The sequence below is a fragment of the Anopheles darlingi genome, chromosome 3 (genome assembly GCF_943734745.1).
Source record: "Anopheles darlingi chromosome 3, idAnoDarlMG_H_01, whole genome shotgun sequence".
In the NCBI taxonomy this organism is placed as follows: Eukaryota; Metazoa; Arthropoda; class Insecta; order Diptera; family Culicidae; genus Anopheles; species Anopheles darlingi.
In genome coordinates, this window is record NC_064875.1 from 36,834,771 (window position 1) to 36,860,938 (window position 26,168).

Sequence of the window (26,168 nt, forward strand, 5' to 3'; positions counted from 1 at the left end):
ACAGAGCAACATCTAGATCCAAGCATCATATTTTTTAGAGATAATACAAAGAGTTTACGTGAATATGCATGGATTACAAAGAACTTGATTCGTTTGTGAACACGATGTGAATTGAATATCCCAAAACGTATCATTGTGCATCGCTATAAATCGGGAAATGCCATAAAATCAATATAGGAAATGTAATGACCATTAGTAAATTTTAAGAGCAGTCTTACAGTATCAGACACCTAACAAAACAAGACACTTGAAAAGAAAATTGGGAATAGTGACACAATGTCACTCAAGACATTAAAGACACTAGGTTTACCGCTGAGAAGGTTGCAGGCCGATCGAGCAGCAAGGAAACTGTACAAATCTGCTGCGCACATTACTTAGGCATGTAACATAAACGTTTTATTGTGTTGCCGCCCGTTATTGCCACGCTAGAAACGTATTGTCATTCTGTTCCAGAACACTATTATTCTATGATTGTAGCAGAGTGAGAAAATTTATTGACTTCGAGCTGTGAGCTAGCTTGATTGAGTAGATGCGTCCACAACGTCTACATATCACACGATCGAGAAACGCAACTGAATATCTAGTATAATAAGCGCGCAATTGAAAATATCTTGAATTGTTTTTTATTGTTTTTTTTTATCGTGAGGAGATCTATGTTCAATGAGTAGTCATTTAGTTGCAATTGCAATTAATCAATTATCAATTATCAAGTCTTTGGTACACTACTATACGCTCAGTCAAATGGGCGGCAGTCTTCCGAAACAAAACATTTTAAACTGGCTTGGTTTATACATCGGCTGGTTTGTTAGTTCGCTTAATGATAATTTAACTGCTAAATCATTTTTCAGATTGAAAAAACCATCGCCATCCAAAACCATAAAAAAAACAAGGACTGCTGAGTCATATTTATATGTTAAATATTCCGTTAAGTTTTTATTGTTTCTTAAATAGCTTTAACGGATAATTGGTGGCTTACAATTGCTATAGATGAATGAAGTGCATTCGGTCCTATATACCTCCCACTATAAAACATTGGAACGGTTTCAGGTAGTGGAAACTAACAAAAAAAAGTTACAAGCATGTAGCAAATAGTTAAAAAGGACATGATTCTCCAGTTTTTTGTTAAACTTCTCCTATTCTAATTCTCTTATTTTTTATGTCTACCGATTGTAATGCAGTGTATGAAATGCAATAATTTTGAAGATAATGGTCTAACTTCAGTTAATATTGTGGGCCAAGGATCTAAATAGAATTGTGCGTAATCGATATTAATTGGAAAATCTATTACTTGGGGTACGTTAGAAAAGATATTGTAGGTACGCTTTGCAAAATGCATTGGGCTTGCGTTCGATGTAAAAAAGCGAAAGATCAAAGCCCAGATGAAAATGACGATAACTGGCGATTCGAAAATAATTTCGAATTATCAATCACCCCTCGTCACATTGTTTTGTATTAGTCATGTACATTACTATGGATTTACTGAAACATGCTCTTTTCGCCTGCATTCGTGGATGCAGTACGGTTTTACAAAATGGAAAGAAAATGAAATAACCGTTGATATTGCAAGCGGCGATAAGATGAAGGAAGGAGCAAATGATTTTTTGTGGAGGCAAACACATAAATTTGTTGTCGAATGCTACTAACCATAGACATCTTAAATGTGCCCATTAACTAATAAGGAATATAAAAAACCAAAAAAATAGCTATTTTACATAAATGAGCACGGAACAGTCCAAATTGAACGCAAATTGAAATTGAATTGATTTTTTTTAATATAACTAATGACACTTTATACAACCACGAACAATCTGCAAAAAAGGATAGATTATTAAAAAATGAAGTCTGGAATGGAGAGGGCATACGAATTATCTTTCGATAATACATCTACACAGCTAGAAATTGTTTTCATTGTCGTTTTTGGCTAGTTGATTGAAGATTGTATAAGCTCTACAACACGCTATACTGTACAACCTGGATGTCTTTTTTCGGATGGATGTCACAATGGAGAAAAAAATTACGTAACATCTTCTACCACAAACTAGCCGGCGTAATTGTAATCCTCGGCGCGGAACCTTTGAACTAATCAATCATATAAACTGGTTGGTTGTTGAGCTATAAAATTATTGCCAACATTAAACAGAAATACGCACTTACAACCGTGGGCCGATCAGATGTTGCAATGCTTTTGATAAAACTGCGATAGGCAGCCTGGAGGCTCGGAGCGTTTTTATTTTATAAATGTAAGTGAGGCGCAGAAGCATATGTATAATCCGTAGCGCTATTTGGATCGAAACCCTTCGGACGACACAATCATCGCTTTGGGGGGGGGGCTTCGGTATTTTATTTTAATTCTTCGCATTTATTTTTTACAATTTTTGGATGAGTGCTGATCCTTTCAAGAGTACTGTCTAAAATTTTGAGATCAATCGAAGCAAATCTGACAAAGATTTGAACATCCGCCTTTCATACAAGGCCCAAAGCATCCGCTACTTTGAATCGCGATTCAAAGTCCGTGCCCATCGTAGCATGAAAATTACTGGACCGATCGATTTGAAATTTTGAACATATAATCTGTACACTAATTTGCCAGGTAGCCCTAGCCCCGTCGAGTTCTTATAAAAAATGTTGATACTTTTTTTTAAATATATTTTTTTTAATTATGTAAAGTGTCGTTTTTTGAGGCAATATCGAAAAAAGCAGTACTTTTTCAACTTCAAAATTCTGTCAAAAATCGAAAAATGGGAAATTCTACAAAAACTCGACGGAGCTACCTGGATAAATTTATAATCTAACAAAAGAATGTTCATTTGAATGTTTCTGATGACCCAGCACGTGGCAACGATGGGCACCGCAAAAAAAAAAATTTTTTTGCAAACTTGTCTTTCTAGATTGGATTCCATGAACGTAGTTCTGAACAAATATTCCCCAAAAAAGAATGAAATATTTATGAAAAGTTGTAGTTTAATATGAGATTATTTTGAAAAATTATAGTTGCCTATTTTATTCACTAAAAATCGTCAAAAATAAGCTCTTTTTTGACCCGAAATAACCAAAGCCCCCCCTTAAATAAACTGCCGTTTTGGATCTGTGAGTACGTTGGATTCAAAAAGCATGCTTAGATATTTGTAATTCGATCTGGTCTCGGTGAATGCTAATGCATCACATTTAATACATACAAATTTCATTGAGTACATTTAGTTTACATTATTACTACAACTATCAATGCAGAAAGTTTGTTTTAATTTATTACATTGTTTGTATTTTGTGTACATTGTGTATTGTTGTGTAGTCCAATTGGGTGACTTGGTAGTAGACGTTCAATTGCATAGCTACCATCAAGCGCTTGTGTAGAAAATGCGGGCCATTTTCGTTCGAAATGTTGAAATACAGTTTGTTTCAAAATTGTTGTAGGACAAGTAATATTGATTGGCTTGTTATTTAGATACACAGATCAATAAACACTAATCTTTGGAAGTAAATGTGTTTATTATATTCAGATAAACTGCTAACTAGGATTGTTTTATTTTGACATAGATCACTCGCATTCAGCAGCGGGTGCTGTAGTAACAAGAATATGCTATTCTATTCGAATGTGTAAAAACACATACTATTCATATTTGATTGCAACTTATTTGGGTTAAATAAGTCTTCTATGTTTACATGCGAAAATAGCTAAAATACTTAAATATTTCTGACAGGATGAAACTCGAGCTCTATCAATAAGACAGTTGTTGCGAAGATAAACCTAAAAAGATTTGCCATATCATCCGCACTCATCAAACATTTGGTTGTTTGATCCTACTATTCTATCCTACAACCATTGATTGGCTGAAAGAACAGATTGGATTAAACTTGCCGAATGAAAATCATGTACTTGGCAAGTTTGCTATGTTTTACTGGCTTGGTTGATGCATCTAGGATTGAAGTTATTCTTCTGTTAAAAGTATCAAGAAGTGGCCACAAAAAACAATGCGTAACAAACAATTGATAAAGGTAAACAAAACAAACCATGTTGCTGTCTCGTTATTGAAGGTGTCGTATTATGATAAAAATAAAAAAGAAAGTAGACAGAAATCAAACAATAATGTACCCAAACCATCTAGTGTGAACATAGTGATTGATGACATATTAGGTGACAATAACTTGAGCAAATACGTATGATGGGCGGAATCACCGAAATAGTTCAACCAATGCGGCTCTAGCTTAAACGTTAATTCTTAAACTAAAATACCTAACTTCTGTCTTCTGCAATTTCGTTTTGTCAAACATCAGACTTATTTGTTTCGGGAATGTTATTTTTATCTACAAGACTTCAAGAATGTTAAATCGCCTTTTCATGAATCCCGCATCTTTTGAAACTACCCATTTCAAACGACCATTTTTTCAATACGATCATAAAAAGTGTGGGGCTGTGCTGCCAAATAAATTTTGAAGCAACCAAACAAATTTATTCAGAAAGAACAATATCTGCAGATATAGCAGGTGGTGTGGCATTTCTTCTTCGACGTTTTCGAAAACGGACGACGTTACGACGGAGTAAAATAAGGTCCTCCACTCAAGGTGATTTACTTAGTGATAAAAAAATCGCTTTTTACTATTTAAATTAAACGTTTCCACCCCTCTCCCTTTACACTTATCTATCTTCCATTATCTATGCATATTTAATGTAGCTTTGATGATCGAAAGTAAGTAAACGTAAAAATCGAAATTAAATAGAAAATGCGAAAAACGTTCGATAAAATCTTTATATGAATCAATTAAATATGTCAGAGCTCAGACAGGCTCTTTATTATCACTGACTAGCCATTGCATTATCCTGAATGGAATGTGTAGCTTTTTTCACTTCGTAGTGCATGACATTTCCTATGCGAATGAATACCATGCAGTATTCAGTTGCGCATGCTTGTATTGCTATTTTAATCATTAAAGTAACGCGTGCGCAGAGAGGCACACAATCTTAATAAATATTTAAAGAAGAGGTATCCCAGAGGTATCACCGGGAATAAGCGGATAATCTTATTCCTTCAAAGTTTAGAAAATTTCTGTGTAACGTGTGCGGTTTGAAAGCTTGTTATCATTGAAAAATGGAAACCGACAGTGAAAGGATCAGGAAACGTGCTGAAACAGCACTGGCCATTGCGAAAGATTTTATACTGGACGAGGAGGATGAAGATATAGAAGATGAGAATGAAGCCGAGGATTGCCATTCAGATGACGCACTCAAGGACGGAATTGACGACACATTTGATGCGGGTGCCACATACAACAGGGAACAAAAGGAGCTGTCTGACACGAAAATAGACTCGGAAGAAGAGGTATTTTAGTATGAATAGTGATTAGAACAGCATTGACCAGTCTAATTACTAATTTGATTCCAGAAACATGGCAAAGATGACGAAACGTTACAAGAAAAGAAAAAATGGCTTAGCACTATAGCTGGTATCATCATTCGTCCTATAGGTGTGTTATTTGGTTCAGCAAGCCAGTTTTAAAATTTATAAGGCTAATCATTTTTTATATTTTTAATACTACAGGGGCCAGGTTCAAATGGAATTTGAATTTTAATCTAGATATACAGGCATCCAATAAGAAAAGAAACCCAGCAAAAAAGAAATCTACAGATTCTAATCGTTGCAACGATTCGTCAATCGTATCGCAACCAACCGAAGTTATTACCAAGGATAAAAAGGCAATAATTGACGATGCTGCAAAAATACAAAATGTACGTTCCTTTGACTAGTAACACTAACTGCTTACTGTTAACTAAAAATTACTGGGTTTTAGTTGACCAAAGAAAATTATAGGCTTGTTAAATTAGCGGACATTTTTCTTGATGGTAAGTTATTTTCTGTATATTTAGTCACTACATGAAATAATTATCACTTTTCAGAGTGCATCCTGTTGAGAAACAAAAATGATCATTTTTGTGAGGTATGTAGACGTTTATAAATCTGTACACTTTCTATAGCTACAGTGTCGGACATAAGTTAAGCAACTGAGTCAAGGTGTATGAAAAAGTGTTCAAAACTTTAGTTTTCAATCAAACTATACAATTTCCGACTCAGCTACTGGAAAGGGTACCTATTTACGATATTTTAGGACGATTTCAGTTATTACTTTTTCTTTAAATAGCGCATTAGCACGATGGTTTCAAAAAAACATTGTTTTTTCATGCGACATAAGTTAAGCAACTGAAAGATATCAATTCGTATATACTGATTTTTTTAGTATTTCGTTGCGAATCCGTTATTTTTAATTACAGCTACACTTCTTTTGGGCATAAATTCAATCAATTTGTTGATCGTTTCTTTCGGAATTTCACTCCAAGCCTTGGAAAGATCCTCGAACAATTCAGTACAGTTTCGATATGAAACATTCGTTCTTACTCGGCGAATTACAATTTTTCACAAATGTTCGATTGGGTTTCAATTGAGTGAGTTAGTCAGCCACGATAGAACTACAATTTTGTGATCTTGGTTTATTTTATTTTTGCATTTTTGCAAGTATCGTTCGGGTCATTGTCGTGATGATATTTGCAATTCGACGGAATTAGCGGCAAGCATGAGGAAGCATCACACTTTCCATGATGTCTCTGCACATTATTCCGTTGATAATCCCTCGAATTCAATGAAATTGTCCCATACCTTGCCCAGAGAAGCATCCCCAGACCATCACACATCTTCCGCCATGATTAATAGTTTTCGTGCAATATTGCGGATTTAGTCTAGTACCAAGTGGCCATCGAGCTCGCTTCATATCATCCGAATTAAACAAATTGAATATTGATTCATCACTAAGCAACACTATTTTTTAATATTGAGACATCCCAGATCAAACAACTCATCGCAAAATGAAGTTGTACCTTCGTTGTTGATGTACGGCTTTTTTGTTGGTTTGCAACTGAATAATCCACGGTCTCCCAATCGTTGCTGAATGGTCTGGGAGCTAATATCCAAGCTTAATTTACTTCTTATTTCCATTCCTGATGCAAACGCATCTTTGGTCGAATACCATTTGATAATGCGGTCCATTTTGGGTGAAGTTTTTCAAAGACGAACAGGACGCAAAGCCGTTTCAACAGTTTCTTTTGCCTTTTACGGGTTATTAAATGAGAAACTGCTGATTTATCTATGCTATAAGCTTCACTAATGTGTTTCTGAGAGTTTCCCAGAGTCGCTAGTTTCATTTCTATTTTGTTTTTAATCGCTAGAATAGATATTACGCGACATTGTTTCGTTTTGAATGTAACCGAGTGTATCGGGTGTTCAAAGACAAAAAGAATACTAAAACTTCATAAACCTTGACAGATTTAGCAAGCTTACACGCCAATAGACTACTACTATGCAGAAATTCCACATGTGATGATCAATATTTTATTATTTTTGCTCCAAAATAGCCAGTTGCTTAACTTATGTCGCATGAAAAAACAATGTTTTTTTGAAACCATCGTGCTAATGCGCTATTTAAAGAAAAATTAATAACTGAAATCGTCCTAAAATATCCTAAATAGGTACCCTTTTCAGTAGTTGAGTCGGAAATTGCACAGTTTGGTTGAAAACTAAAGTTTTGAACACTTTTTCATACACCTTGACTAAGTTGCTTAACTTATGTCCGACACTGTATACTTGCTAAATAGATCAATATGTGGTGAAATTCAGACCATCAGAAATACTCTCCCAAAGCAACGAGAGGAGAAATCATTCTGTTCTTTCAATCTTTCTTTTTAATCTATCTTAACCTTGTTTTTGAGGCAAGATCGTAAAAGCATCACTATTTCAAGCTCAGAAAACTACCAAAAATAAAAAAATTTAAATTCTACGAAAACACGACGGGGCTACCTTAACTTATAAGCCGTGGCCACACGGGGCGAAAACTCTAGCGCAAACGAAAAAATTAATGCCAAAACGTTTACGCTTGCCGTTTACATGCTGTCAAACGATTATTGGTCCGTGGAGCGTAAAACCTAGCGTAAAAGCTTTTTGCAAACGGTAGGGCTCACAATATGTTCTTTTTGTGGTTTACATCGACAGTGAGTGATCATTGCTAGTGTATTCAATCCTTTTCTTCAAAAAAACGATTTAATTTCCTCAACCCGGCCATGTAAACATATCGAAGCGAAAACATTTTGGCATTAATGTGCAAATTTGCGCGCAAATTTTCGCCCCGTGTGGCCACGGCTATAAACTTATCTAACAAAATAATAGTTCAATAGGGAAATTGTAAATCGCCGAGTCAGAACGAATGTTTCATATTGAAATTCTACTGATTTGTTCGAGGCTCTTTGAAAGGGCTGGAGTGAAGGAAACGATCAACAAATTTATTGAGTTTATGCCCAAAAGAAGTGTACTTGTAATTAAAAATAACGGATTCGGAACGAAATACTAAAACAATTAGTAAATAAGAATTAGTATCCTTCAGTTGCTTAACTGAGGTCGCATCAAAAATCAATACTTCTTTGAAACTATCATGTTAATGTGCTATTCAAAGAAAAATTAATAACTGAAATGGTCCTAAAATATCATAAATAGGCACTCAGTAGTGGTCGGAAAATGTACAGTGTAATACTTTTTCATACTTAACCCAGTTATGTAGTAGTAGTAGTAGTAGTAGTAGTAGTAGTATATATATATATATATATATATATATATATATATATATATATATATATATATATATATATATATATATATATATATATATATATATATATATATATATATATATATATATATATATATATATATATATATATATATTAATATTGAATCTATACTGAAAGGCAGTATATACCAACTATTAACATTATCATAAGTGCTGTTGCGCGGAGTCCAAACTCCAGGGGGTAACGTTAGGAGCTCAACTCAGTTATTGGAAAAATGAGTCATTACAAATATTCCCTAGAAGGACCCCGGGGAATCTGATTAGAAAACTCCTTTTTCGTCAGATTCCTTGCGAGACCAATAGTATCCCAAAAGCGAAGAACCTCATTCCGAGGGCCTAGAACCCACGACCAAAAACCTGAGCTCGATAGTCCCTCAACAGCGAGGAGGAATTAAAGGCGACGGGATTACATACGAAACAAACCGTCTCCGTTAGTCGGTGCGCAGCAATGCTTCCGATTCCTTCGCAGGCAAAAGGGAAGCGTGCCAGCCGAGTATCAACTGCCAATGATAATTTAGTAATAGTAGCTGATCAATCCATGAAATTCAAAAATACGCTCAATACCATGGTTGGCGATCATGTAACCAAGGTTGAATCATCGGCAAATATTATCAAAAAATAACACACAAAGCAGAAACTCAAAGAAATAGAACATTTCAGTAAAACCTAATCTTCTACGCGTAGCGACGCACGCGGGTCATGCTAGTATATATATAAATATATACTACTACATAACTGGGTAGCAGACAACTGAGACTGGGACACTGTTCAGAATGGACGAAGCCCCCGTACCTGCATTCGACAGGATAGTTCTCAGAAGGATATTTGACTGCTCGTCGGTTGTAGCGCCTGCAAAGTAAGTAAGTAAGTACAGTTTGGTTTCGTTCTTATTTCTTCTTACGTAGGAAGTAAATCGTTTACGAACAGCTGAATATGATCTTGAACGTTCGAGAGAAGGTAATTTACTCTAACCGGTTATACCGGTACGGCAGTATAATATAAAAAAAAATTTGGAACTTGTTTCAGGATTAGAAGCACATTTGACTGAAATCAAGAAACTCGAAACAGCTCTCGGAGCGGCTGATGCAGAGTTATCGATGGTACGTTTTTAAACGAATAAAATTATCTTTGTTTTAATTACAAAATTTGACTTGCAAGATTGAATTGAAATATGAAATTTGGTTAAAATACTTTTATAAATATAAATGAAAGTTGCGTACTTTCGAACGCCCATAACTTGAGAACGGATGGGCCGATTTCGCTCATTCTTGGCACTATGAATTCGTCTTGGTCTGCTTCATGTTTATACGTTTATACGTATATGTTTAGAAAATTCTGTCCTTTTATGGTAAATTGAAATTCTTTTTTGCACTGGCTTTCCTCTTCACAGCCTACTTGATATGATATTTTTTTAAATATTGGATGGCAACCTTCCAGCTCCAATGCATACTTCGATGATTTCAATATTCTTGCTCTAATTTGACCATCATCGCCTACTGTGGTACTATTATTTTCTATACTCATCAGACCAAAGAACGCTGGATTTGTGCAAACCAAGGATGATTCGCGATTTTGTCTTACCACGGAGATTTGTCAAATGGTACAAGTTTGATGATTATTGTGGTTAGAACAAAAACTACGTTTATGGTTTGATTTTAATTGACTCATTTCATTGTCAGAAGAAAAAAATGCCTCCAACCAGAAGATCAAGTAGAACGTATGCATTAACAAAAAGAGACATAATTTGAAACGTGGTAAAAAAGAACTATGAAAGATAATTGAGTTCTGTAAACTACATGTGGAAGGTAATTTTATCAGTTTCTTTGCAAAAAAAATTGAGACCTCTATCAGCCGAACTATAAACGAGATGGCGAAAACAGTGAAGATTGCAACAATAAAAAAAGGCACAGAAACAAATGAAAAACATGTGTATAAATATGTTTCCGATCTGTTTTATGAACTCAATCATTTGTCTTAGTCTTAGTCTCAATATAAAAATAAATATAAAAAACATCTCATTTCCGTAGATAAAACAAACGTTTGAGAAAAGGAACATGGAATTTCAACGCGTGGAACAAGGTATTTTCCATGCACTTGAACGCACGTTAAAGCCAGCTTAGAAACAGACTACATGGAACTATTTATGTGTGTAGATTACAAACTATTGACTTCAAAGTATGACGAATTAGCGTCAGAGCTAACAATGGGCAAGCAAGAACATAACCGAATACTGGCAGATTTACGGCAACAATTACAAAATATGGCGAATGAGAAATCCGTGATGATAACCAAAAATGAGAGCATCATAAAAGAGGTACTTTTTCGTCGGTGTTTCTTTCCGATGATTTTATTCAAAATTTGAAACATATTTTGTCTCGTAATGGTAGATTATAAAAGAGAAGAATAAAACCGAGCTAAACTTACACAGAGCTGAATCAGAAATTCGCACACTGCGCCAAAGAGCGGAGGAATTACAAAGGGAAACGGCGGAAGGACAAATCAAGTCGAAGGCATATGAACAAAATATTCAACAGCTTCAACGTGCAATTGCGGTGTAAGTATAACGTGAGAATAATTCAATGATAACATGTTGAGTAATATACCTAATCTTCTACAGCATCGAATCGAATCAATCATCCAATACTACTAGAGAAAACAGTAACGTTTCGTTTCCATGTCCTATATGTGGGGAGCTGTTTAAATTTCTTGCAGACATGCAACTACACGTAGAAGATTGCAACAATTAAAATTAAATCATTAAATAAATCCAGCCCAAATAAGTATTTCTGCATTCGACGTGGCGCGGGGCGACCACAGATCGATCGCCCGACTTGATTCATCTAATTCTTTGTTTCATCAGTGATGATCGCTAGGCCGCAACGTTCGTGAAGCTTTCGACAAAAGCAAACCCGTTACTTTCTTTTTCGGGGCTGGGAACTAAATTTTACTTTTACCTAAATGTATTAGACAAGAAGGAGGCGTCGAAGGAGGGCTAAGACGTGGGGATCTGGTTACTTGAAGTGATCGTTAGATGAGGTGGAAATTATGTGTGTATTGTGTAAAGTGCACAATTGGCACCAATTATAATAGCCACAGGGACGCTGTCAAATTACTGTAAAAGGGGATTTTCAAATAAATATTGACAAATTAATAGAAAACTAGTTTGAATATCATAATTTCTGTACAGCGCTCAAAACAATTGCATGCAAGTAATTCAAATTGAATTAAACCACTGGCTGCGTTGCACCTACTTGTCATGGAGGAAAGGAGGTGTTACCTTGCGATAAGGCGCCAGTAGTATATGTGAGTGTAGTTTACGAGCCTTCCGGATGGTCAGTACGAGAGAATCCCCGCCGACAAGTTCTATACTGAGATGACCATTTGCGGCGATGCTGGAGAATATGCTGAACGTGCTATCACAGAACAAACTGCTTACTGATTGGCGGAGAATTAACAACCATGATTTCGGACAACTGCTAGTATATTATAAGAAAAATGAGGTTAGGTAGTTTGCTTCCCTTTTATTGAATGTTTTTTTTTGTAGTTCGCCTGTTTGTGTTCATTAGATGATATATTTAGGTATTTTGTGAGTCGTCGATCATAACAATGCACAGTGATTTGTCTATTTTTTGCTTTTATGTTGCCCTTGCTATCATACAAAAGTATACGCCTTAACGAAGGTGACCATTCTGTTAGTTTGTTTCAACCCGAAATGCTTCCGTTATTTGTCGCTTCTGTGTATGCTTGGCCACATTCTTCTGAACATTATGGGCACATTAGAGGGATTGCTGCTGCTCAATGATGGTATCTGTATATAAAATATAAATATATTTCATATAAATTTGCATTGATTTGCTCTTAACACGATGCCATCGGGCAACTGTGGTAGGCATTTTTTAATTACTTTGTATTGTATTAGTTTTCTTCTTTCATCTTCAAAACATTCTATTAAAGTCCATTGCAATGATCCATCCTTTAAATCTTGCATTTAACATTAGCACTTTTCCCGGTGCTACATACTTTTCAAAGATTTTTTTGTTTTTACTTTCCTACAGCTTGAGCTAACGCAAAATGTGAAAGATGTTTTGCCATTTCGCCTATTCCGAACAGCTATGGCAGAAATGTCACTTACTAATATCTCTTCTTTCAATCACGGAAATCCCTTTGGTATGTGCTTCTTCATTGCTACGGCGTGAATCATATTCCGCTACCCAGTGACTGCGAACTTCTATAACTATACGAACTATCTTGTCTTAAATACACATCGTTTACCATTGTTTCTACTTTGGCACTACAACATGCTCGTACAATTATAGTTGGCTCTGTCTCTATCTTTACCGGTGGCATTGCTCTACATACGAAAACACACATTTTTGCGATCGAAAACTCGTTAGTCACTCATGTTACGTGCTTTGCTTTGTTTACCCAGTTTTGCATGCATATCAATTTGTTTTAAAAAAGAAGCTCTATTTTTTATGATTGCCTTGCATTCCTATTTTTTGTTTTACTACTATTTTCCTTCCAGTTTTAATCAATTCATTCTAAATTCAAACCCTTTTATTACTATTTGTATATACTGCCTTAATGGTATCATTAATGTGTCAATCAATGTAACACCCTCCGTTGTACTGGTTATGATCTGGTGGACAGAGGCCAGAAAACAACGCCAAAAAGCCAAACATAATCTGGTGTAAGAAATTTGGCATGAGTATCCGTTTCTTGCGATACATACGGGAGTTTCGAATTGGAGCACACACATGGCTATCGCTCATAATTTCATATCCAGTGTTTTGCGAATGAGTTGTGAATATTCAAGATATCTTTAAACCAGCGAATGTGTTTGTATAAATGTTGATGAATAAATTAAGTACGTTGAGGAGAGGTGCATTAATTTTGTAACACTTAGAAAAGTACATTTATCAAACACTATGCATCCAAAAAACACGTAGAAAACGGACTTTATGTCGATATATCGGATCTTTTGCAGTTTTTTTAATCGGATTCTTTTTCGCTGCCTTCACATTGCTTGCGCTAATAGGTGCATTTTGCATTAATGATGTAAATGTTTCAACTTATGTCATTTCCTAAAAATGACAATTGTATTCTACTATTTCAACACTATCGATTTTTGCACATGAATTGATGCATCTCTTCTTTAGTGGATTTATATATTTTCAATTTATGTTGCAAAATAGTTAATAAAAAAATCTACATGTTTCGTAGGTGCGCATAAACTAAGGAAAACGTGCTTTTACCAAAGACAAACAGAAATTTGATTCTTTATTTTGAATCTGCTTTTTTATGAGTGGTTAAATTTCTTTTGAAAAGCAATTACAACTAGGATTTTCTGAAGAAAAGATGATAAATCACGAAATAATGATTTTTTAAGGCTTAAACTTACTGCATTAATGTAATCTGCTGACTCTTTGTTAATTAATTGGATTATTGTACCGATCTCCGTTAGCAGTGTTATTATGGGTGTAGAGGTGTTCACTGTAAAGGATTATACTGCAGATAATAAATTTGTCAGCGGATAGATATGTTACTGTTTACATTGCTTATGTTGCATAGAGGTTACATGGATAATAACGAATATATATATATTTTAAAGTTCAGCAATCGAAAAATGGGCAGGCATGTGCCGATGCACAAGGTGTATGTTTGCAAAATTCCTGTAATCTGATTTGTGACTTTTCCTTCTTCTCTTCTTATTCGTCTTCATCTTCGTCGGAATACACATTGCACACGGTATGGCTCACACATGCTCAAGTGTGGCAAATGAACAGAAAATGTCTTTGTCGGTTTTGTTCGTTTCAAATAGCCGCAACAAAACCAAGTTTCCAAGTATTAAATAAAAACAGTTTAAACCATTTGCAACAGAAACGGTAGCTTTACCTACTGTTGTCTTTCGTTAACAAACAACAATAAATGTAATTTAGAAAAAATATAAAAAAATGTAAAGACTAGCAAATTTGTCATGCAAAAGAATAGGGCAAATATTTTTGGATCTTTTCAGAACTATCGCGCATGAGCTTTTAGTGTAGGATCAATAAAAAAAATTAATATATGTGTTTGCATCTAACTTATGTAGTCTATGCTTGGGTACACATCACCCGGCGTTCTTGCAATGGCCTTTTTGACACATAAAAAACATGTACGTATTTTTAAACGAGCGAAAAACACTTCAATATTTCATACATAGTACGCCTAGATATCACTATACGTCACTATTGACTGCGAATGTCGGCAAGTTGGAATTTCATCACGTTACCATGTCTCTCTTCCTGATGAATACCTATATAGCTTTCTATGCTAGGCTTATTACTTTCTTTTCTATTATTATTTTTCCAAATTATACATTGGTCATTGAGCAAATGCTTTTCTAGCCGTTTTTAAATTTTGTCTTTCATACCGTAGAATGAAATAAGGAACTACCTCATTTGGAAATCACACAATTATAGCTGTGCTAGCGTGAAACACAAGTAAAAGTGAAACATACGGTCTGACCATCCTTACAAATGTTAAAAATATAAGTGAAAATGTTATCATTCGAAATGAAAATATAGTCACTGTGTACCATCAATATAAATAATAAAACACATAAATTTTACTGCTAGTGCGTAAACGCAAAAACTTCTTGTCATGCTATGTGCGAAAATGCACATTGCAGCAAGGTAATGCAGCAAAAGTGATGCTCTCGTTATTACATTAAATGAAGAACTGATATGTTGACCAAGACGACATATCTCTTTTAATTGCTTAATAATATGAAACCATTCGTTATTCTCTATTTTAGGTATCATAATCTGATATAGCGCAAAAAAATCATGTCAGTACTGAGAGATTTGATTCGCTGTAGAGGTTCCTTTTAGCTCCCGTTTAACATTGATTTTTATGAGACATATTAGACATTCAAAGAAGAAGTTTATTGGGCTGATTAGGTTTAAAACTTTAAAATGAATTAAAACAGTTTCATGGGGATTCTGTTGTCTTCGTAAAACATGGTCTCCCTTTAATGAGAAGTAAAAATAAAACAATAGTTTAACCAAAAGCGCCACTTTTGTTTATTGAAAACTTATGGTGATGTGATAATATTATGAACTTAGTAATAAATTTACCGTTTCCGATATTAAAAATACGAAGAATAAACTAACAGTACTCTTAATAAATATTGTGTTTTAACTATGATCCCGCAATTCTCTTATATTTTGTGATTATTTTTTCCATGCAGTAAAAATAAAGATTATACATATGCATAAACCTAGCTTTAAAACAAACAAACCAATCAGTCTCAATTGATATACTAAAGCTTTTTTTCATCCAATTCAGAGCTTAACATGCATTAATGCGATCGTAGAATTTATTCGGGTTGCAGTACTAAAAGACACTCAACAACTAATTTTTTTTATCAACTAATCACGATTGCTGCACCGAACTCCACCACCTATGTTCGAAAACAATTGACTACAATGTCTTAGGATCATAGTAATAAGAACTGCATAGAATATTATTTCACAAAACCCTGAATATCTACATCAGGACAATCGAAACATCATTGATTTTTTTCTGTTGTATCTATTCCATTACTATAATTCAAACTACCTTCATACGCAGAGCAGTTCTTTTATTTTGACAAAATTAATAAATTTAAATAGATTTTAGAATGTTCGGTCAACCTTTACTCTCTGAAACGCTTGTTTGAAAAACTTATTGTTTCATTTTAATTTCTCATTTTCCATTACAAAAGGTTTTACACCACTTACAAAACGCTGCTATTGAGCAAAGAACCAATTGCGTACTCCGAAGCATAATGAAAAATAATTAATGGCCACAGCATGTTAATTGGTCATGCAGGTAGATATGGGCTTTTGCATTAGTTATGCCTTGCATTAGTTATTGTACTGTCTAACCATTACTCTACTACCTACAATACATGCTGGGTGCACTTGCATACCAAAGCATCTCTTTGTTCAATCAGCAGAGACATTGTAGAAACTACTATGACAGGCTAAACATATGTTTTATTTTGTGTTGAAGATAATAATTATTAGGAAAAAGGCTCAATAACTGCTACAGATGTTTATTAAAATAAGAGCATAAAACACATAAAGGGACGTGGTTTAGATAATCTCGTATGGTTGTATTCACGAGAATAGATGCATGGGTTTTAGGTATTTTTTTCCTTTCGATTTATTGTGGTTGAGAAAGTGCGTTTGCTGTAGATGGTTGACAAGGATGCCTTGAGCAAAAGTTTTGTCGCTGGCAAAGTCAGTAGTCGAAAGGAAAAGAACTTAGCTCATCCTTTCTTCTTGATTTGTCATATGTTGATGGGAGAAGGTTCACAAATGAAATGCCAATTGCAATTGAGAATCGTATGTGTTCAATTGAAATGTTCCATTGCATTACTATTCGTTCTGCAAATAGTGTTTAAAATTTGAATTTTTATTTAATTTTGTTGTAAGGTTGGATTTAACAAGTCGAAGACTAGAAAAGATGACCTATGTGGAGATAGTCAAGTCTCGCTAAGCGATAAATTGTCCATGTTTCCATTTGTAAAGGAAATTAGAAACAATAAAGCTGTTCCATTGCTTTAATTATAATAGGTGTCAAAAACAAAGTAGTATGTGGAACGAACAAAACGATTCTCATAAAAACTTGAGAAAGCAACGCGTATTGTTACTTTGTTAAGAGCACTTCAATAAGACATTATTCTGCGATTAATAACATATGTGTTGTAAAATTACAGTGTAGCGGGAATGCATGGACCATCTGAATTGATGTCCGAAATCATTGACTATCTCCACAATTTAAATCCGATAATTCACCAATTTTCAGTCAATACTGAATATAAAATATACTATCAATTAACGTACCTTTACGCACCCTTTGCCCATTAGAAGGCAATTTCTGGTTTTGTATGTTTTGTTAATTGTACTTCAGAACAACTACATTATGTTGTCTCAAGTGATGCGTAGCCACGCAAAACGTAACCAGCACTGAAAGGTCACAAAAAGAAACCTATTAATCTGTCAAACAGTAGTTAAACACACAAATTATGTACTTCTTTCTATCCGGTGGTGTGTTACTGTTCCTTGTGTTTGTTTTTTAGTTCTTTTCTCTTCCAGATTTTTTCCTATCTTGCCCATTACTTATCATTCTTTGTTCCTATTTCAACACATATTCCATGTGGTACGATTAACCATGCTCAATATGCTCAACTAGCAATGAAGCTTCGCTATCATTTATTTTTTCTGACATCTACCACTAAAATCACAGCCCTTTATGCGTTATCTGTGAAAGAAATGAAATCAATAGAAAATTTCATCACATTACTCCACCAATCATCGCTTATGTAATTTGTTATAGTGTTGTATTGAATGGGCGAGTGATCGTCCATGCGATGGTGGTTGTCATGCATAAGACTTGTGTAGGTTGTGAACCACTTTTCAAAAAAAAAAATCCCAGTAATTAGCACAGTCCTGGTTGTCTCAATTGTGCTGGGATCTACAACATAAACGAACATGAATCGAGCAAATATGATTGGTTTCGTGAGGTTACTCCAAGTAAGATTTAAAAAACTGAACTAAAGCAATCCGAGCCGATAAAACCACATTGGCCACTAGGAAACTGACAGGCTTGTGCTTGAAAGGCTCGTTTCAGCAGGAGATCGAATTTTATATGGAACATATAAACGGCTTCCGAAGCTTATCAGTTCAGTTGTCTTTTCAATAATAAACATAGTATTAATCATTTTAAAATCTTATCCATATTTTAAATTCAACTTCAATATGTGATGAGGCTGTGAGTGCAGTATAGATTAATTGTTCTGATCATATTGATCTAACAGCTTACGTCAGTCAATACATTCAGTTCCGAAATCCAATTCTTAATTGATAGTTTTTCGCAATCTGCCCTGTGCATGAATGTGGATATGTCTAAGTAGTTAGTGTTCTGTTGTTGAATTGTTTAATACGATGATTATTGGATGATTTATAATTCGCTTTCTTTGGTCATTGATCCCATTTTTCCGATTTTCATAACAATTTATTGTTGTCGTAGTAATTGTTACCTCCACTCAGTATTCGATTTAAATCTTACGTTTTGGCATCTAGATTCTAACATTCAAGAAATGGGTGTACATATAAATGTCCGCATAAGTATGTATTTTTTTCATTTTTCCCTGTCACTGCTTTATGTTTTGTCTCATTTAATATCTGTTCTAGTATCTGGATTGCTATTCAATAACCTTTATCGCATCGAATCTATTCTTCCTTTATTCAAATGATCTAATTATTACTAGTTAGATTAATTGCTGCCTTCATCCACACTGTTTTCCGTTAACCACAGGCAACCATGAATGTCGTGCGGTAATCGTGAAATCTTGAATTAACATTTTCTTAGTCCTACAATGCGATACCTACACCTTACCAAACAAGTAGCAACGCTACGTTATCATGTAAGTCCTTAACAATAGCATCATGGTGAAACACATTTATACTACGATCGTATGTCTTTGTAGTCTTGTCGAGTATAATTTTTTTAACTAAAAGCCAGTCAAAAATCAATATGTCTTTCTTTGTGAAATATTCACTCAGAGTAGGTCGATGTTCCGAATTGAGTGATAAGAGTTTCTTTTGTACCATTTTACTTCTCCCTTCAAACGGTAACCTTTTTAAAAGCCAATCAGTGCACTATGTAGAATAATGTGTATGAATTGAGCCGCTTGAAACTTCTGAATCGAAAGTTTTTCAGAATTTTAATCATATTCGGTGAAACATTTTAATATTGGGAGACGTATACATGATCTAGGAAGAATAGGATTCACAAAAGGTGACTATTATCAATAACGTATGCGTTAAACGAACCTTTCATTCTGAGCAACCGAATATTTTTGTATTTGGTATTTGTATGTTGTATCAATTCGTTTGAAAATTAGTCTCGAGAAATTCCGATAAAAGAAAAAACCGTCTTTTTCTTCATTGATTGATTAAAATGAATAATTTAGTCATATGTTATTTTCAGATATTTAAAAAAAATCAATTTTCTTTTATCATGATCATTTAATACAATGACGAAATGCTATTGTCCATAATTGCCATATGGGAGCATTTAATATGAATTTATGCCCAAAGTATGTGCAGATCATTGTATTGAAGCTTTACTATTGTGCATACATCGTTTTCTATGTTCGGAGCTTCTCTTCAACATTGTCTTTTTATGCTCAATAAATGGCAAAGTTCTCTGGAGATTTATTTGAAAACGTATTATTGCAAAATGACTGCCATAAACTATGATATAATATTTTGTTTAAACTATATTCTATACTCAGTTGTTTCATTCGTGTTTTCGAAAGTGGCAAACTATCCACAATATAATTGATACTGTGTGAAATATCATTACTTGTAATCCGATACAAGCAATCTATAAATTATATTGTAGCTCTGAAAAAATATATTGAAAAGTATGCTCAAGTTTGTAGGAGTAAATGTTGGTGAATATAAGGGCAGAGATTTTATTTAAAAGCCACTATTGGTTATCTACTCTTAATCAAGAGCAAAGAATTATTTAAAACTGTTTGAAAACAGTATTAAATGACGCCAATTTTTGACTAACAGCATGCGCTAAGATTAAATAATGTCAATGAAAATATAAATTTAAATCCGATTTAAGACTGAATTCTATAGACCAACAGAGGCATTTTAGCCCGTATGTGTATATTACATACTGAATATCATTTAGTATTGACCGTTGAATTAAAAACGATAGTTTAAATTGTTACTGGTTTATAAAAAAAAAATTGATGTTCCTAGCCATCGTCATACGATGAAAACCCAAATAACATTGGACTATTATTACTTAGCAGTAAACTGCTGATGACACTTTTTCTAAAAGTATTAAATTGTAAGATTACCTTCAATTTTTTTGCATGTTAATTCTGGGAATTGGCATTGATTGAAAACTGCCATCTTTTCGGAAGTGGGCGTTTTTTAATTATACATTTGAACTGAAAATAATATAATGTATGCAAATTTGACATTCGACCTACATATCTTTTAATGACCATGTCGCAATGATGGTTTCGCTGAAATCAACCCTTTTTTTCTATTGACTAAATCGATTACATTATGTTTGGCACTTACGTTTCAGTTTTTTTTTTCATTTATGTAACAAAAATCCCGAATTTTACATGTCCGCTACTTGGAAGTGTAATAGTAACGTTGGTTGAAAACCATGATTCAGTTCGGCGTAAAACTCTACGTGTGTCTTTTTGTTTTCATCCTCAGAAGAACAGGGTATGTTCCCTCTAATAATCTCAGAGAATTATCTAAAGAAATTCATATTCAAACAAATAATTTGTGTGCTCCTATGTCTATGAATTATCTTACAACAAAACATGGCAGAAGCATAATCAAAGCAATGATCGATGGACAATTATACATTTGGCATATACAATTCACAAACAAGAGACCACCGTTAAATCAAAATGCTTTTACACAATAGCAGATGTGAAATTATATTGATTGTGAACTATGCCCAGTGTCCCGTAAACGAGCTCACTCATACTTAGCCGAGTTTAATTTATTTAATTGATATTTTTGTCTTATTCGAAACAACGGTGATTATATTCGAAACAATGTTTATCATGTGGCACACGATATGTTTAATAATATGTATTGATTTTTGTGTTGTTGGTCAGTTTAGTACTGGCTCAACATTTTGCTGAACATCACTGATTGACACAACAGAATTTCGCCTTTGAATTTTTGCTAGTTGAACCATCGTATACTTCCGCGTTTTTCATTATGTATTTTACCTTATATTAATATTCGCTCATAACAGCACATCTGTCTCTGTGAACTTATCTGCTAGAGCAATAACAAAATGTCTATTTTGAATTGAAATACAAAGAAATTAAATCGGCTGATGTATTAATTATAATATTTAGATTGATGTTTCATCCGATCATAGTCAATCATCTCTTATTTCAAGTGCCTGTATCAAAGCAAAGCAAAATTATCGTCTATCGTTAAATTCTAAAACGTGTAACCTCGCATTGAACTTCAAACACGTGGCACAGCGTACCAAACACACTAAAACACTGAAACTAGACTAAACACTGATCTGAACACTATACTAAATAGATGGTGCTGTAGCGATTCGTAATTGGACCCTGTGAAATCTGACAAAATCTGTCTTTGTCGTGTTGTTCGGTCTAGGTCATCTACGGTCTTGAGACACAGGTTTTAAATTTTTTCAATTTTTCGGCGAAATATATGCTTGACATGCATGAATTCGAAATTGAAAACCAAAATATTTTTGGCTGTTCTTTACGCAAAACTTTCTTCTTCTCTCAGATCTGTTTTGATGTAGTTCAGATCTTAAAAAAAAATTTCAGAATTTTTATCCATGTTCGATTTTGTACTTGGATGGACATATTTTGGAACTGTACGACATCAGCTTCATTGTTATGTCACTACACTTGCAATTTATTTTTGCCCCATTTACGTATTTATTATTCGCGATTGATATTATTTGGAAATCTTCGCATAGCCACCCGTATCTGATGTTCGCTTTAATTTAAAATGTTTGGCGTTTGATAAACTATTTTCTTTCTAAGTTCAGACCGTATCTTAAGAAAGGAAATGTAGTTACTGGACCAACAGCCGCCGTTGTTGTCATACCGTTGTAGGCGATTCCTGCTGCAGCATTCGGTGGTCCTGCTGCTATAGTTGCATTGCCAATAGAACCATTGCGTAATCCGGCAGTCATTGCGGGACCCATTGGCCGAATAATATTGCTGCCACTACTGCCATTGCTACCACCATCTCCACTTCTAAAGCTGAGAGGGAGAAGAGAGCGAAACATTTAATGGATCGGGGCTTTGACGATGTGATTCGGAGTGATGTAGTGATAACCCGGGATTGGCATTCCGGCAGTTTCCATCGAAATTCTGAAAGTAGATTCAGGGATGCACGTGTTCGTGTATCATATGTAACGGCATGCATGCCCGAAAATTGATTGTATGAATAATATGATTCATTCATCATCATAATTTAAAAAGTTAAAATGTGTGGACAAATTATAAATCCATTTTATTGGAATTATTGTCAAAATTTTGATGTCATTATAGGCAGTGCAGTGCAAACCGGAATGTACAAGGATGGGTATAAAAGGATGTTGAACATAGAATGGAAGCAGAATATAGAGAAACGGATGGGGAGGGGAGAGATAGAGAGAAAGAGAGGGGGAAGGGGGAGAAAAATAGATAGTGAGGGAAGTAGTAAAAGCAATACGAGAAAAGAATGAGACAAATACAGAAAGAGAAAGAAAGAGAGATAGAGAGAAAGAGAGAGAGAGAGAGAGAAAGAGAGAGAAAAAGAGAAAAAAAGATATGCATTAATTATTTCATGTACCAAAAGATGTACGATACGGTTTTCATGGATTTTTAAATCCATGTACGATGGATTATTTCACAGACAGATCACCGCGTGGAAGATGTTCAAATGATGAAAAAAAGTAGTTTTTTCATTACGTATTACAATCTATATTATTTAATTATGTATCTGATATAGGACCAGTCACTAGAATTAAAATAATAATTTCAAAAACGTCAAACGCCAGAGATTGGACAGTTTGACCCAAAAGTAACATCACACAGATCCAAATGTTGGACAAGTTTGCTGCCGTTAGATTGAAAATAGTAAGTTGCCACAATATAGTCACGGTTGTACCATATTGAGTGATCATTTAGTTTTCCCTCACATGCAATAAAATCAGTGACAAGACAAACAGAAATCAATTGGTATCGGTTGAAGGTGGTTTTACTGTAGCTTTTAATAATTATTCATGTCGTGAAATCCATAGACCATTCTAGAACCGTACATAAAAATATAGTAAAGTCAATGCTTTATATTTAGTAATATAACTAAGTTGAATCTTATTGATAAGCCTGGTGAACAAAACCAAAAAAGATTTTTTAATCCATTCGACAAGAGAGAACAAGAGAGTGAGAAAGAGATATAGAGAGTGAGAAAGAAAGGAAAAGGATGAGAGCAATAAAGAAGGATTAAAAAGAGAGATAGAGATAAATGACTATTAATATGAAGTCAATGACGGCATTCAGTATGAAGCAAAACTCGAGATTATCGCTCAAAATCGTGTATAGGAAATTTTATAAAAATAATTTGATGACATTCATAATCGTACAATTAGAAAAGTATAACAATCCTCAAAACTATAATAACCATAAAAACAGAAGAGTTCGATTTATCACTTTGGTTGACTTGTTAAAAGTCACCATTAATATTTTGTTCGCATCATTAAAAAAATAAGGATAAGGATTTTGATTCTAGGAATGCAATGGGAATTAAATAGATTGGAATCAGACAGGAAAGCAGCATAGTTAAAACCAGGGCAATATAAATCATATAAACAGAAAGGAATTAAAGGTTTGGAATGCTCTTTGATATTGCAAATTGCATAAACAAAAATAATTAAATAGTACGTAGAATCATTATTATTATCTGAATAATCGTAGTTGATTTTTTTTTAATTTTAAATTCTCTGCTATGTTTTTTAAATTTAAAAAGCCACCAAAATAATCAAAGGGTTTAAATAGTTTTCGATATTAATAAAACCTAAATACAATACCTTTGTTAAAAATATAGTATTAGAACTGAAAGAATGAACCAATTTACATATTATAAGCATATACGAAACGATCAACGACATACAAAGAAATCAGAGAAGTATGATGTAAAGGCTGACAGAAAAAAATCAAAATTTATAGGTCGAAGGGAATAAGGGAAGGTGTTAAACTACGGTACATTATTTAATTTTTTTTCTGAACGTAGAATATTGTGTAAATTTTGTTTGATTCATTGGTATCAATCGGAGGAACTGACTGAGCAAAAACTGACACATATTGAACTTTCAATTACGACCGATCATGTCATGGTCATATGGTAAAGACCATTTTGCCACTTTGACACGGTCTTCCCAAAACCATCATCACTCCACAAAAGAACATTATTTTTCAAGAGAGACAAAGAAAATAATAGTACTAAAATGATCACACCATGTTTTACTCTTTTCCGTGTGTTATGCATGAATGTTTTGGGGGATTGGTTAAAGGATAGATTTTCGAAAAAAATGCGTGAAAAGATCAAATTTATACCCAAAATTGAGCAATAAGACCGAGATACTATTGTTTAAGCACGTAATGTACTAAAATTTATCATATAATGGAATACGAAAACAATTTTCAAAGCTTCTGCATAATTCAATCTTTAAAAAGCCTTCGCTTTTCTCAAGTACAAAAAAAGTAACAATATTAGTACAATTCTGCGATCATGGTTAGCTGTGGATTTATTACGGTGTTAAATAGTTAATTATTAGATTGGAAGCTTTTTTGCACGGAAATAATAAACTAATGCTTTGTATATCTTTTATGATATTTTTTTCTCTACAGGCATAGTCAACATAAAACACATAAATTTTGGGTTTGTCATTTTAAGGCTAGCAATAGTGATAGTGATGTCGAGTTTGGCAAATGGTACAAAGATAGAATTTTTAGGATTGGTGTTCTTGGTGATGGGTTGTGGGACATCCTGTAGCACACTTTGGAAGGCAATGGACAATTGTGAAGGTACTTAGGCACGGTCGTTTTTGTAGAAAAGGTCGGAACAGTTGGAAATGTGGATAATAAGGAGATGACGTTTAGGATTTTCCCATATTATCGTTGAAGAAGGCGAATTTGCTTTTTCCCACGCAGGCACAGATTGAAGTTTTCCACCATACTGAAATGAATACAAATTAGCTGATCTTATAATATATAGCAATCCCCTAACTAGTACAAAAATTCTTGTCATTTACGCATAGTCTACACTTTTATTTGTTTTCTATGTCCTTGCTTGATTACTATTGAACATGTTACACAATGAATGAGTTACTATTAACATTTCACTGTTACAAAGGTAAGTTCAGAGCCCTATAGAATTAATTATATGGATTCGGTAGTCACTAGACCGACACTGCCTTCCTTCCTTGTGAATTTTGTCATTCGATTATATAAAATAATGAGAAGCGCTGGAGCCATACAGTATGTTTCTTGAGTCATATTAACGAATACATTGATGTAAGAAAACATAAGCGTTGATGATCTCGAGACATGATATTTAGGAAAACATTTTAGCTAATATCATGACAGATTTAAAAAAGAAAAAAAAAATCAGACAAATAACAGAATAATTTTAGGTTCATTATGTTAATGTCTGTTTAATGGTTGAGTTTTGCCTTTTTATGTTAATTAGTTTGCAATTGAAAGTTTATTCTCTCTTTTACGTATCATGTAATGATTAAGTATGCTAAGAAGCCAGCCCTGTGTAAGATAACTATTAAAATGATTGATATTATTTGCTTGAATAAAGCAATAAATTTCTTCAATATATCTACTAATTGTAACGGGCCGTATTAAAGATGTTTTCTTTAGCAATATTATAATTGGA

At 34.0% G+C, this 26,168-nt stretch overlaps 2 protein-coding genes across 3 annotated transcripts in view; one reads left to right on the plus strand and one right to left on the minus strand.

Annotated features, from left to right (window-relative positions):
- The first annotated feature begins 4,950 nt into the window (after positions 1-4,950).
- Positions 4,951-12,164, plus strand: LOC125955123 (optineurin-like). Its single transcript, XM_049685999.1, has 11 exons — positions 4,951-5,315; positions 5,379-5,460; positions 5,535-5,722; positions 5,785-5,836; positions 5,891-5,931; positions 9,567-9,618; positions 9,688-9,761; positions 10,689-10,740; positions 10,815-10,975; positions 11,049-11,215; positions 11,279-12,164. Exons 1-11 carry the CDS (start codon positions 5,085-5,087, stop codon positions 11,406-11,408), a joined length of 1,230 nt encoding a protein of 409 aa, XP_049541956.1. The 5' UTR covers positions 4,951-5,084; the 3' UTR covers positions 11,409-12,164.
- A 909-nt stretch (positions 12,165-13,073) lies between these two features.
- LOC125955119 (poly(rC)-binding protein 3) overlaps positions 13,074-26,168 on the minus strand; it is a 37,569-nt gene continuing 24,474 nt past the window's right edge. The window contains exon 11 of one of the 2 annotated variants that reach the window (XM_049685988.1): positions 13,074-22,501. In XM_049685988.1, coding sequence (XP_049541945.1) covers positions 22,264-22,501 — 238 coding nt within the window. In that variant the 3' untranslated portion in view covers positions 13,074-22,263. Of the gene's footprint in view, positions 22,613-26,168 lie in introns of both variants that reach the window. The other variant, XM_049685989.1, reaches the window with a different exon arrangement.

Bases quoted from the DNA above. Each gene is read 5' to 3' on its own strand.
- LOC125955123 (XM_049685999.1), top strand. From the start codon at position 5,085: ATGGAAACCGACAGTGAAAGGATCAGGAAACGTGCTGAAACAGCACTG. The intron at 5,461-5,534 runs GTGTGTTATTTG...TTAATACTACAG, and splicing joins TATCATCATTCGTCCTATAG to GGGCCAGGTTCAAATGGAAT. The intron at 5,837-5,890 runs GTAAGTTATTTT...ATCACTTTTCAG, and splicing joins AGCGGACATTTTTCTTGATG to AGTGCATCCTGTTGAGAAAC.